General features: G+C 39.8%; 1 protein-coding gene across 1 annotated transcript in view; it reads right to left on the reverse strand.

Moving 5' to 3' along the window:
• ZSWIM5 (zinc finger SWIM-type containing 5) overlaps window positions 1-8,882 on the reverse strand; it is a 206,898-nt gene extending 198,016 nt beyond the window's left edge. Inside the window, exon 1 of the mRNA XM_032877615.1 lies at window positions 8,252-8,882. Within this exon, the coding sequence (XP_032733506.1) occupies window positions 8,252-8,846 (595 nt within the window). The 5' untranslated portion in view covers window positions 8,847-8,882. The remainder of the gene's footprint in view (window positions 1-8,251) is intronic.
• Between the last annotated feature and the right edge of the window lie 1,036 nt (window positions 8,883-9,918).

The following is a 9,918-nucleotide window of genomic DNA, read 5'->3' on the forward strand; positions in this document are numbered from 1 at the left end:
AAATACGGTAAGACAGTTCTTAATTGCTCCACATCCTTGCCAGCACTGATACTGTCAGTCTTTCATTTTTAGCCATACTACTGTGTTTGTGTGTGTGTAGTAGTAGTAGTAGTAGTCGTAGTAGTAGTATCTCCTTATGTTATAATTTGCATTTCCCTGAGGACTAAATGATAATAAGTATACAAATAACTGTTCGTAAAGCAAGAAAAGCACAAGGGTTAACAGGTATTTCATTTTTTGATTCAACTATTTTCAAAGAGGGTAACAATGTTATACTGCCTTGCATACCACATTTGTCACTCCATTACAATGGGAAACAAAAGCAAATGACCAAAAAACACACACACATAAAACTTCAAAAATAGGGCGCCTGGGTGGCTCAGTGGGTTAAAAGCCTCTGCCTTCGGCTCAGGTCATGATCTCAGCATTCTGGGATTGAGTCCCGCATCAGGCTCTCTGCTCAGCAGGGAGCCTGCTTCCCTTCCTCTCTCTCTCTGCCTACCTCTCTGCCTACTTGTGATCTCTGTGTGTCAAATAAATAAAATCTTAAAAAAAAAAATGTTTAAAAAAAAAAACTTCAAAAATAGGTTTCAGAGAATCTCTTAGAGTCAAGTACCCACTCAGTTTATAACTCCCCACCTACATAAATGTCAACATAATGTAGTCCCTAGACCCTTAGGCTTTAGTGTCCAACTTGGGTTTATATTCTAAGGCAGGAAAATACAAAATATTTTGAATGAGGCCCACTAAAAACAGGAAAATGGTTATTTATTGAGCCTTACACAAAACAAGTAACTAAATAGTCAATGAATGAGGGGTGCCTGGGTGGTTCAGTCAGTTAAGTGAGGGACTCTGATTTGGCTCAGGTCGTGCTCTTGGGGTTGTGGGATTCAGCCCCACATCAGGATCCACCCTCAGCACAGAGACTGCTTGGGATTCTCTCTCTCTCTCTCTCCTTCTGTTCCTCCCCCTATTCTCACACACACACTCTCTCTAAACTAAATAAAATCTTTACCAAAAAATTCAATGAATGAATCAAGAATTAGTTAATAAGTGACATTTTTTAAACCTATGTAATGTTTCAAAAATCAGAAATTACAAATTGTCAATGTATCGCCTAGGCTCCTATTACATATAAATCAATGAAGAGAGATATCCATACTACATAAATATTAAAAAGTCATATAGCAATTTACTCATTTATTCAATAAACATTTATCGAACACAAACTTACAGCATATCACGTTATACATTCTAAGGGGACAAACAATTTTTTCAATACTGAAAACCAAAAATTAATCAGTTGGCTACATATGATCATGAAAAATACCAGAGTAATTTAGCATACTGTAATACAATACTAAAGTTAATATTAAAATGAGTGTGATTTCCCTGGCATACTAGTTCAATGATAGGTTAAAAGTGGCCAAGAAGCATGCTGCCTCTATCAGGAAAGAAATAAACCTATGAATAAACTACAAGGTAGAAAACTCACATAAAAGTGATCTGAAATGGAAAGGGACACCCGGGTGGCTCAGTCAGTTAAGTGTCTGCTTTCAGCTCAGGTCATGATCTCAGGATCCTGGAATCAAGTCCTGCATCAGGCTCCTTGATCAGTGTGGAGACTGCTTCTCCCTCTGCCTGCCACTACCCTTGTTTTTGCGTGCTCTCGCTCTTTCTCTCTCTCTCTCTGACAAATGAATTAAATAAAATTTTTTTTTTCTAAGTGATCTGGGGTGCCTGGGTGGCTCAGTTGGTTAAGCAACTGCCTTCAGTTCAGGTCATGATCCCAGGGTCCTGGGATCGAGTCGTGTGTCAGGCTCCCTGCTCAGCTGGGAGCCTGCTTCTCCTTCTCCCTCTGCCTTCTACTGTGCCTGCTTGTGTTCTCCGTCTCTCTTTCTCTGTCAAATAAATAAATAAAATCTTTTTTTTTAAAGTGGTCTGGAATGGATTGTAGTCTATTTCTAATATCAAACACTAATTCTAAACCATATTAACTTGAGGTCTGGAAACAGGTTAAGAAAAGGTTCATATGCAGGGCACCTGGGTGGCTCAGTGGGTTAAGCCTCTGCCTTCAGCTCAGGTCATGATCTCAGGGTCCTGGGATCAAGCCCCGCTCAAGCCCCACTTTGGGCTCTCTGCTCAGGGAGCCTGCTTCCCCCTCTCTCTATGCCTGCCTCTTATAAATAAATAAATTCTAAAAAAAAAAAAAAAAGAAAAGAAAAAAAAGAAAAGGTTCATATGCTTTGAGGGTTACCTATTTCCAAAGACAAGTTATAAAGGATACACATTAAAAAAAAAAAAAAAGAAAAAAACCCTCACAGTAATTTGTTCATCCTTGCATGTATATCCTGAGTGCTGTACTGCACAATCATCATTTTTTATTAAAAAATGACAGGTTTAACCTTTACATAACCACCTACTCAACAAAAAAGTTTCACGTGTACTAAAAATATTAAATAATATCAATCATGCAAATTGAATCAATTAAATTGAAATAATGCTTACCTAATGAAATGAATGTGGTAATTTCTAATTTAAGCCACAGCCAATATAAAAAAGTTTAAAATTCACATGAAACTATTATGCAACAAGAAGTGTGAGAAGCTGTTATGAGTTGAATTGTGTCCCTCTAAAAATGGTATGCTTAAATTCCTAACCCCCAGTACCTCAGAATGTGACCTTAGTTGGAAACAGGGTCATTGCACATGTAATTAGTTAAAATGAGGTCACACTGCAGCAGAGTGGGCCCCTAATCCAGTATGACTGCTATCCTTATAAAATGGCCATTTGAAGACAGAGACACATAGGAAGAATGCCATGTGACAACAAAAGCAGAGATTAGAGTTCCAAACCCCAGAAGCTAGAAAAAGCAAGGAAGGACTCCCCTATAGGTTTCAGAGGGAGCATGGCCTTTCCATATGTTGATTCAGACTTCTGGCCTCCAGAATTGTGAGCCAGTAAGTTTGTGTTGTTTTAAGTCACCCAGTTTGTGGCACTTTGTTACAGCAGCCATAGGATACTAATACAGCGTTTTCAGTATCTTTCTGCATATTCATTAATTTATAGATACATTAATGCCTTGATTTTTAAAAATTATTTTCTAAGATATAATATAGTAAACTTGGACTTTTTAGGAATAGTTCTATATATTTTAACACATTTACATACATTCATATAACCATCACCATAGTAGAACACTGACAGTTAACATCCTAATTTTTAACAGCCACTGTTGAAACAAGAGAAATGAAATTGTTTCACATAGGCATAAATAAATTTCTAGCCCTTTCACTTCAAAATTTAGAGTTTATATTCACACTTCAATAATATATTTTTTTTAATTCCTGAAATAGATAACCTCTAAAATAAAATCCACTGTGTTTTAGTTTACTCATTATCTTTTTTTTTTTTTTAAGATTTATTTATTTATTTATTTGACAGAGAGAGATCACAAGTAGACAGAGAGGCAGGCAGAGAGAGAGGGAAGCAGAGAGCCCGATGCGGAACTCAATCCTAGGACCCTGAGATCATGACCTGAGCCGAAGGCAGTGGCTTAACCCACTGAGCCACCCAGGTGCCCCTACTCATTCTCTTTTAAATCTAAAAGCTCTAGGCACTGAATTCTACTCCTGAAATCAATATTGCACTATATGTTAATTAACTAGAATTTAAATAACAATTTTTTTGAAAATCTAAAGCTCTATCTTTGAGAAAATTACCTTCAATAATAATTCATCTAAAGCTTTCAACTGAAGAAAATGGTAAGTCATAGCCTTCACACAAAACAGTAAACATAGAAGATACACAAATGTAACATTCATACTAGTTAGTGCTATCAGTTTATTAATATGTACAGGTATGAAGTTTCCCCATATCTTCTAATACCACACGAATACTAAAAATTTAAGCTTCGCTCTTTTTTTTTTAAGTCTTATAACACTGAGAAGTCTGTTCTTAACCTTCCCTATTCAACAAATATTTATTAAATATTAAGATGTTTGTGTGATGTGTTAGGGAGAGGTAAAAGGAGAGAACTCATTGCTTAAAAAAAAAAGTAATGTGATTTTAAAATTTGCTAAGTTTCTACTCTAAAAAATTTTTCCACATATCCCTTAAAGTATGCAGCTACCTTCTGCGCTCGAACAGCTTAAATATAAATTCATTTTTCCTCACATGAATTTTATTATGATTTTACAACTATTTTAACTTACATACAATGCTATAAAGCTTTTTAGATGAGGATATCTTTTGTTCCCCCCCAAAATACAGATCAAAACAAATCATATACAAAAATCAACAACTGGGGGTGCCTGGGTGGCTCAGTGGGTTAAAGCCTCTGCCTTCGGCTAGGGTCAGTGCATCGGGCTCTCTGCTCAGCGGGGAGCCTGCTTTCCTCCTTCTCTCTCTGCCTACTTGTGATCTCTGTCTGTCAAATAAATAAATAAATAAAAAGTCTTTAAAAAAAAAAATCAACAACTGTAATACTTGTCACAATGTACTTCACAAAAGTACACAGAAAAAATTTCATAGTTTATTGATAACGTACAAGTTCTCATAATTATAAACTTATTATTTGATATCTAAGCTATGAACTGGATCTTCTAATTATTATTGTCTTTTTAATTATACTTCTTCCATGTAAGGTAGTACATAGCATTGTGGCTCTTATCTTGAAGACTATCCAAGGACAAATTATACTTACTAGAAAATGTATGGACTAAAAATATGGGGTTTTGTTGACATCAACAGTCATAATCTATGAAAATTTTTGGATACATATGTAAATTATAATATATAATAGATATAAGATACACATAACAATATATAAGAATTTATATCATTAAGATATACCAGCACAGAAGGTCACTGAATGCTCTTACCTAATTTTTTAAAATCTAAACATCCAAATAAATATTTCTGCATTTAAGAGAGAAAAACTGTTAATGCTTTTTAAAAAAGCTTTAAAAAAAACACAATTGCATTTATTTTTAACAGCATTTGTGAGATATAATAGACATAAGAAAATGTACTGAACAAAAGGAATGGAACAGCAAAAAGAATTAGTATAAAGTGAATATCTAACAGCTACAACCTAGGTTCAGTGATAGAGCATTGTCAGACCATCCGAAGACCCCGGGATACTTCCTCTTAGTCATGTTAATGATTTTTTCCCCTGAGTCAATCCAGATTTCACAAACCTACTTAAGTTTTACCAAGCACAGATCAGTTATTTAAGATATGATGAATTGCAAAAAAAAGGTCAACTTCTTAAAACTATTAGTAAATTATCATCATCCCATTCTTATACCATCTACAGACTCCTGAATAAGTATTTTTTTCCAAAGTCTATACTACTGATAATTTCCATGGATTTCTTAAACAGGTTAAAAATGCAAATACCTAAAACATCTGAACTCTATTACCTTCATAATAACTGAGAGATCAAACTGTAAGTCTTTCACACAGCTTTAAATTTACAGATGTACATGAAAAGACTAATTTACAATTTTCCCTTTTTAAAAGGAACAATACTTCTGATTCAGTACTGTTATGTAGAAGAAATGCATCCTTTGAGCATAATAGCCTGTAGTTCTCCAATTTGTTTACATCAAGCTGGGAAAGTTTCAGTTCTGATTCAAAATCTGATTGTTTTTTCTACAGAGTACTTGCTTTTCAACAAGCCCATGACTTCCTATTACCGGATTCCACGTAGAAAGTAATCAGAAGTTACCGAACGTAGTATACCTACTCTTTGCACAGGTCTTTTTGTTAGTGTCTATTTTCCTTCAAAATTTGTTTTGTGTTGTGCTGTTTTCTTCATTTTTAAAAATTTACATTTTTTATTTTGAGGTCTTTTTGTTTTCCATTTAAATCTCCTTATGAATCCTTTCCTTAAAAGAGTATTGTTATAAAAATACCCTAAACTCCTTTCCTTTCTAAACCATCAGACTTCAGTAACTTCCCAATTCTGAGGTTATAACTATGCCTTACCAACATCAAGGAAATATGTAGCATTTTTAAATTAGGACCACTGAGTAATTAAATTGAGTTTGAAGTTATAAACTGAAAAACACTATTACTATCTTCCTATATATAAATCATTTCCTCACTAGTCTCTTGGCAATACTTTCATAAAATCTATCATGTACATTAAGTCACATACTCATATTTTAAGTTTAAGAAATGAGGGATGAGTCTTAATTTCACATAATAAATGGTGATTCATGCTAAGATACAGAACTCAAAATGCTAGGAATGGAATATCCTCTTTCACACTCATTAGCATAAATTAAAGTAAGAAAAATAAAGATTACACAGCTCATGGTTCTCAAATAGCATTACTAAAGTAAGTAATTCATTCTCCTACCTTCACATCTATGAAATCCACAGTAAGAATCAGAAAACATGCTTATGTATCTTTTCTCCAGATCCCAAAACTCTCATACAAGAGCTCATTACCCCAATAAGCATGCCAACTATCATACCATGAAAGAAAAATATCTATTTAAACATGACCTGCATCACCCACAAAATCTGATTTTATTTGGAATTTGACAATTATAGTCTTTTACAAAATATATACCTCTTTAAAACTCTTCCTATCCCTCATTTGCCCCCTCAAGTTTAAAAATTCTTTCAAATCCATCCCTTACTATAAAACAACCACTTAAATTGACACTTCTCAATTTAAGATATCTTAAACAAGAATCTTAAAAGTTAACTGATCTAAACTCATAAAAATAAAGTTTGCAGACTAATAATGTCTACATTCACTTTCATGTTTTCAGTATTTCAGTACTCAAGTTGTACACTTTAATTATCTGATTATTCAACTCATTCTTTCAAAAATACGAATGCACAAAGCACTAGCTAGCCTTTTCCAAATAAGACTTTCTCAATCCACTGTCACTGTATTCTGACACAAGATAAATTTAGATAAATTTACATTTCACATTTGCAAAACAAATTGTGGTACACTGTTGTTTTAAAAAGAAACAGAAGAGTCAATGATTCTCAATAACCATAAGTAGATTACTTTATATGAAACACCACAATGCACCACTCTTTAAAAGAAAAAAATTTCAAATATATTAGTTTTACCTGGGGAAAAGAGAGCTAGATGTTTGGCATGCCTGTGTATGTGTTCAGTACTTATTTAATTCTAAAAACAACCTTTCTCCAACTCCTTTAAAAAATCAGTATTTTTTCAATAAATATGAGCATATACTGTACAATCAAATGCATAATGTGCATGTCCAGAAAGCTACAATAACCCGAATAGGAAAAAAAAAAAAATCAGTGTTTTAATTTTCCACACAGCAATTCAATGTTAAACAATGTCATTTTTCCCCCTTTCTCCCTAACCATTCCACATATCAGGTCTACTACTGTATTTATGTATTTAGTAAGATTAACAAATTGACTAGAAGATCTGGAGGAGTAAAAAAAAAAAAAAAAATCATTTTTCACTTTCCCACAAACAGAAAGATAAAACAAAAGCAAATCCGAAGACTTGTTAAATGAGAAGCATTTGAAAAACCCAACGTGACCAGCTTTTGATTTACCCTAGTCTGACAAGGAAGACAGACCCCACCCCCACTCCAGATTGTGTGGCTTTTTTTTTTTTCCTTGGGTGGGGGTGTGGAGAAGAGAGCTGTCACATTTCCATCTTCGGTTATTGTTAAGTCCGCAGCCTAGATTCCCAAGTACCACTGGTCTAAGGGGAAAAAAATTAAAGCGTATAATTCTACTTGTTTGAAATGCACAATATTTTGTTGATGTTTTTCCGATTTTAAAGTTAATTATACCCAGCTTCAATCTGTAAAGACTACAGATTGCCTTTGACAGCCTGTCCCACAAACATTCCCTGTAAGACTGCTTGCTCCAGATTCACTAAGAATTCTCTTCTCTCTAAACTTAAATTAGAAAAACGCATTTCTGAAATCATTACATCCAAAAAGGCATTCCTCCCATCCTTTTGCTTTGGTGTGGGTGTAGAATTGAGAGTAAAAAAGAGATCTATTTGCTCTTCGAACAAAAAGAAATGGGGTAGAGGGCGAGTGGGGCAAAGAGCAGCAGTGGACCTGAATGAAATGTTGAGAAAAGTTTTTTATGTGACTAGTGTGTCCTTCAGCAGGGGAACAAGAGTTGGGCAGAAAGCTGGAATCTTGGCCCCGGGCTCCTGCAGAGAGAAGGCACCTGCGGAAAAGAAGGCCAGGCACCAGAGAGGAGCCGGGCTACTACCTACCGACTTGCAGCACGTTCTCCACCGAGCCGCTGTCCAGCAGACGGATGCCCCGGCGGAACGGCAGCCCCTCGCCGCCGCCGCCCGCCGCTCCGGCCGCTGTGCCCAGCCCGGCGGACGCCCCCGCCGCGGTGGCCCCGGGGGCGGAGCCGGTCGGAGCTGCGGCCCCGGGGGGCGGCGGCGGCCCCTCCTCGGCCGGCGAAGTCCCCGCGGCGCCGCCAGCCGCTCCGGCGCCGGGGCCGCCACGGTACTGGAAACTGGAGTACATGCAGATCTCCCGCTCATTCCGCGGGAAAGACCAGTAGACGATGCGGCGCTGCACGGGCTCCGGGATCCGCTCGAAGCGCTCCTCCACCCTCTCGTACGCCCACTTTTCCGCCACCGTCTTGGCGGCGCAGTCCAGCAAGGACTCGGGCTGCAGGTGGGGGCGGGCCCCGGGGGCCAGGCAGCCGCCGCCGACGCCCCCCACCCCACCGCTGGCGGCCCCGGGCGAACCGCGAGGGTGGTGAGCCTGCGGGCTGGGCCACGAGCACAGGCGCTTAGCCGGAGAGACCGGCGACGGAGAGAGCAGCTCCTCTCGCTCACCTCCTTCCGCCATTGCTGGGAATTGACTGACTGAGGTGGCGGCGGCGGCGGCGGCAGCGGCGGCTGCACCGACTGCGGCGGAGACTCCGGCCACGGCCACGCGCCCCGCGCAAGCGCCCAACTGCGGCGCCGGGGGAGGGGCGGGGCGAGCAAATCCGCGAGCCGGCCGGCCCGAGTGGGGAACCTGGGCCGGCCCCGTGCGCGCGCCGCAAGGGCCGGCGAGGGCGTCCTGAGAACGAGCGTAAGGTGGCGCGCGCTGTCCGGGCCGCCACGGGCGCGAGAAGGGGCGGGAGCGAGCGCTGGCCGGCGGCGCGCGCCAGGCGCAGACAGCCCAGAACGCGCGCGGAGCGCTTGCGCGGGGCCGACGGCCACCTAGGGGCGAGGAGCGCGGGGCACAGTCGCCGGCCAGCGCGCCTCTAACCCACCTGCCGCCTGGCCAAAGAGGAGTGCACTGTGTGGTCAAGTGAAATGGCCAGGCCGCGAGCCCTCGGAGGAGCCGCCTCCGTGAAGTTCTAGGCTTGCCGGGCACAGGCAGAGGGAAAGTTCAAAATCAGGCTGCTATGGTAGAATTAACAAGACAGGAAACTGTCACGGCCGAGCAGAGGAGCCGGCAGAAAGATGCTAGGAAGACACTGGGAAAAAATCGGTAAGTTCGAATGATGGAAACTCTCCTCATGCCACAATAATGTAGAATAAAGTCGGCGGTCCCCTCCAGAGCCGGGCAAAGTTGCACCAGCCGGTGACTGGACAGTGGGGCGCCGAGATCTCACCGCCTAGGCGGCTGCTCCCTCCCAGGTTTTGGCGGGTTTAGCACCTTGCGTCCTAGGAAACAAAACAATTTTTTGTGTGGCTTTGGTAGAATTCTCTGGTCCTCTGCTTCCAGTCTAAATTAGGTCTCGCATGTTTCCCTCGCTGACTCGGTTTTTTTTTTATTTTTTTACACCTTTTATTACTTATAACAAATTGTACACATATTTTTATATATTTGTGTAATGTCTGACTGCCCAACTGAGTGTAAACTCCATTGAGAGCCAGGATCATTTCTATTTTCTTCACTATAATGTATCCTCAACTGGGTGCTCAAG

The sequence above is a fragment of the Lontra canadensis genome, unplaced genomic scaffold (assembly GCF_010015895.1).
Source record: "Lontra canadensis isolate GAN:19392208 unplaced genomic scaffold, GSC_riverotter_1.0 scaffold60, whole genome shotgun sequence".
NCBI classification, from domain to species: domain Eukaryota; kingdom Metazoa; phylum Chordata; class Mammalia; order Carnivora; family Mustelidae; genus Lontra; species Lontra canadensis.